We start from the raw sequence: 4346 nt of genomic DNA, 5'->3' as shown, positions 1-4346 counted from the left end.
TTTTTCTGAAAGTGAACACATTCGTAATATCAATTTGGAATTATTTGCTAAATAAATTAAATTGAAATATATAGACACTTTTATACATATAAGCATTAGAATTATAATTTTTGTTTTACTATAATAAAAATAGTAATAATAATAACAAGTATTTAATCATAGCCCAATTTTCTTAAGATAGTCTAGGGTTTCTTGTAGTAAAGATCTAAAGAATTTACCTTTCTTTTATTGAGAAAGTTACTAATCTATCCCATATCTCTCAACTTTTTCCTAAAAACCCCAAAACTCAATACTTACAACAATGATTATAGATGATTCAAACTATGAAATTTCCTTTTCCATATAGCTAATAAGTTACAAATAGATGACACAAGTAGCCTAAATAAATTCAATACCTAACAACATTAAAATTCTCCCTCATTGGAATTCAATAAATTACTATGTTATTTTTAATGATCTTTATTTTGTTGCAATGAAATTTTACAACACTTGTACTCTAATAAAAATTAGGTTAAATTTTAAAATTTTCTCACAAGTACTTAGCCATGTCTCTAAGCAAGAACTTTTGAAGTTTTCCGGTCGATGTCTTCGGAAGATCCTCGACAAAAACCACCATCCTCGGCACCATGTAGAGGGGTAACCTCTCCTTGCAAAACTCCCTTATCTCCTTCTTTGTCGGCTTTTCTGCCTCTGTCGTCGTCTCCTTAAGACGCACAAAAGCACACGGTGTCTCCCCCCAAAAGTTGCTCGGCCGCGCCACCACCGCAGCTTCTTCCACGGCGGGGTGGGTGTACAACACCGCTTCCACTTCCACACTACTCACATTTTCTCCGCCACAAATTATTATATCTTTAGACCGGTCCTTGACCTCCAAGTACCCGTCAGGGTGCACCACACCAACATCGCCCGTGTAGAACCAGCCATCTTTTGTCATGCATTTTGCCGTCTCGTCTGGATCTTTTAGATATCCGAGCATCAAGCTACCGCCCCGTAGAACCACTTCACCAAGTGTCGAGCCGTCTTTGGCCACACTAGTGCCGGTACTGGGGTCAAGGACATCCATTTCTGCGAACATAATTGATCTGACGATGGAATATAATTTTTAGTCTTTGTTACACTGTTTTATATATTGTAATTTTCTTTTTTTAGTATAACATCGCATACATTACTTATTTTTCATTCACAATACAAATTTAATATGACTTGCATGTAAAATATTTTAAAACTCAAAATATTAAGATGAAGCACAAAATATTTTTAGATAATACTCCCTTCGTCCCAGATACCATGTCCCGTTGCCGTTTCTGTCCGTCCCACGTACCATGTCACTTTTTCTTTTTTTGGAAAATGATTACACATTTTAATCTCATTTTAAATTTTTTAATTTTATTTTTTTAAATTTTAATTAAACTAATTAGTTATCTTAATCTTAATTTATAATTATTTATATTATTGAATAATTATTTTCACTAATACATTCTTAATTATCTACTAATTACACCCCTCCTAAAATACCGTGTCTACAGTGTAGCAGATACGGTATCTGGGACAGAGGGAGTATATTTTATGCTTCGTCAAAATATTTTGACTTTTATTTTGTACTTTATAATACAAAATACTTTTTACAAAAGTAAAATTAAAAAAAAAATAAAATTCAAATACTCATTGCTAAAAAAAATCAAAATATAAAAAATATTCAACGTAATAGTCAAAAAAATAAAAATGTCAAATACCATACACCAAAAATTAATCCATCCATTATCGAGACCGCACCTTCACACAACTGCGGATTCTCACATTATCCAAAAACAAAAATTAATCTATCCAAAAAATAAAAGCGCAGAGTGACCGAAATCATAATATAATATAATATAATTAATTTATATATTATATTTGAATTAAAATTTAAAAATATAATTTTACTTTTATTTTTAATTTATATGGTATTCTTAGATTAAATTTTAAAATTAATATTGAGATATCAAATATTAAAAATATATTATACTAAAAATTTAAACTTATTAAGATTTATATATTTTAAAATAAGTAGTAAATTAATTAATGTAACATTAAAGTTTAATTTTATTTTTAATTAATATATTATATTTAAATTAAAATTTTAAAATATAAATTAATAAAGTTTAAATATAATTTTTTTGGCATTAGATAATTTAAGATTTTTAAAAATAATTAATAAAAAATAAATTACAAAAATAATAGAACACACCTTGGAGTACTCAGCCAAAAAAAATTAAAAGAAGGTATATTTGTTTAAGGAATTTGGAAATATTTCTACTATTCATACTAATTTTTTTATCCGAAAATATCAAATCATATATATATATTTTTTATTTTTATATTATATAAAAAATCAATTTTATATCGTACAACTGTTCAAATCTCAATTCAAAATTCAAAACCCTCCAAACAAACACACCCTAAAAATAAAAACATATTTTTTAAATATCTTTGTAGAGAATATTCAAGAATATGCTTGGTTTTTTAAATAAAAATTTTTCAACATATATTTTAAAAAAAATATATACTTTTGTTTTATTCTATTTTATTAATATTAATATTTATAGTTTTTATTATTTTATATTATATAAAATTTTATTTTTTATAATGATATATGTATTAATATATTTTTTGTAATTTATTTTTAAAATAGATAGTTTAAATATAAATATAAATATTTATATATTTTTTTGTTGAGTTGAAAAAAATAAGATATGATTTGAAAAAAAGAGGATGAGATGGAAAAATGGGAGATAGTTTTGATGAGTATCTTGACTGTACATGGTCTAATACAAATATTATTTTAATTTATAATTTGAAGCGAATCCCAAAATTAATTAAACAATCAATTAATTAAAGCTATATGGTTAAATGAGCGTTAATTATATATTCTTTTATCTATATGTACGTAGGGAAGGAATATTGATAATTAATTAAATAAATAAATAATTAATTAATTAATTAAATGTGCCCCCCTACCTGACGCCTTGCCTGGCCTTGTGGCGAGCTCGCTCCGGCGCCGGCAACTTGTCCCACTCCGGCTTCCAAGCGCACGTGACCACCAGCCCCCCAGTCTCCGTCAATCCGTATCCGTGGCTCACCACGAACCCTAACGCCTCCACGCGGGCCAGCACCGCCGCCGGAGGCGGTGCCCCCGCCGTCAGTATATGCACCGGAGACTCCAATTGCTTCCTATTCTCGCCGGAATCGCGACGGAGATGATGATTGGCCAACATATTGAGCACCACCGGAGCTCCGCACATGTGAGTCACTCCGAACCTCTGAATTGCGTCGTAGATCGCGGCGGCGTCGATGCTCCGGAGGCAGACATTAGCGGCGCCGACGGCCGCCATGCCCCACGCGAAGCTCCAGCCGTTGGCGTGGAACATCGGCAGCGTCCACAGAAACGTCGGCCGCGGCGGCACCGACCAGTGGAGCAGCGAATCCACGGCGATCAGCATCGCCCCCCGGTGGCTTTGCACCACCCCCTTCGACGAACACGTCGTTCCCGACGTGTAGTTCAACGTGATCGGATCCCACTCGCTCAGCGGCCGAATCCATTTGAAATTAGGGTTCCCCAATTCGATCAAAGCCTCGTAATTAAGAAATTGGTCGTGGTCGCCATTGATCTTCAGCGATTTCTCTGTATTCAATTGATCTCCTTCGTCAATCACGACCACCGGCGGGCGCCGGAAGTTTGCCGGAAATAGGGCAAGCGCGTCGCGGACGACGGACAGCGATCCGGAGTTGACGAACACGAGCCGGGACTCGCCGTGCCGGAGAAGATTCGAAATTGCGGTGGCGTCGAGGCGGAGATTGACTGTGTTGAGGACGGCGCCGGACATGGGGACGGCGAAATGGAGCTCGACCATGGCGGGCACATTGGGGGCGACAACGGAAACGACGTCGCCTCTGGTGATGCCTAGAGAGGCTATGGAGGAAGCCAATTGTAGACATCTGGTGTTAGTTTGGGACCAGGTGCGACAACAGGTGTCACTGTAGAGAATGGCAGGGGAGTCACCGTAGACCATGGCAGCCCTTTCCAAGAAACTGATCGGAGTTAGGTCGCACACAGTTTCCGGCGATCTTGGATTGGATCTCTTTTCTTCATCTTCTTGAACAAGAACAGATTTGGAGGGAGAAAGCGATGAAGATGCATGGAGGGAAAGTGGTCTTCTGGGAAAGAATTGGAAGATTGTTGGAGGAGGTAATTTGAACAAGAATGGTGCTGGTGCAGGAGGATGCTGCCATGAAGAAGAAATTGGGAGCTTCTGCTGCTGCATCACACAAGAAGAATGCATATTCTTATTTTTATTATAATTATAATT

The 4346-nt window shown here is 35.3% G+C and overlaps 1 protein-coding gene across 1 annotated transcript; it reads right to left on the bottom strand.

Moving 5' to 3' along the window:
• Positions 1-529: 529 nt before the first annotated feature.
• On the bottom strand, positions 530-4076 carry LOC127257391 (2-methylpropanoate--CoA ligase CCL4-like). Its single transcript, XM_051283786.1, has 2 exons — positions 2998-4076; positions 530-1082 (listed from the first exon to the last, which is right to left on the bottom strand). The coding sequence occupies exons 1-2, from the start codon at positions 4047-4049 to the stop codon at positions 530-532; spliced, it is 1605 nt and encodes a 534-aa protein (XP_051139743.1). The 5' UTR covers positions 4050-4076.
• Positions 4077-4346: the final 270 nt, after the last annotated feature.

The sequence above is a fragment of the Andrographis paniculata genome, unplaced genomic scaffold (genome assembly GCF_009805555.1).
Source record: "Andrographis paniculata isolate CXL003 unplaced genomic scaffold, ASM980555v1 Contig57END, whole genome shotgun sequence".
Lineage (NCBI taxonomy): Eukaryota > Viridiplantae > Streptophyta > Magnoliopsida > Lamiales > Acanthaceae > Andrographis > Andrographis paniculata.
This window is presented reverse-complemented; position numbering and strand designations above follow the sequence as displayed.

What these genes read in the sequence shown, in the direction of transcription:
- LOC127257391 (XM_051283786.1), bottom strand. Translation starts at nt 4,049, where the DNA reads ATGGTCTACGGTGACTCCCCTGCCATTCTCTACAGTGACACCTGTTGT. An exon ending in AAGGCCAGGCAAGGCGTCAG is followed by an intron (nt 1,083 to 2,997) that starts GTAGGGGGGCAC and finishes TTCCATCGTCAG; the next exon opens with ATCAATTATGTTCGCAGAAA.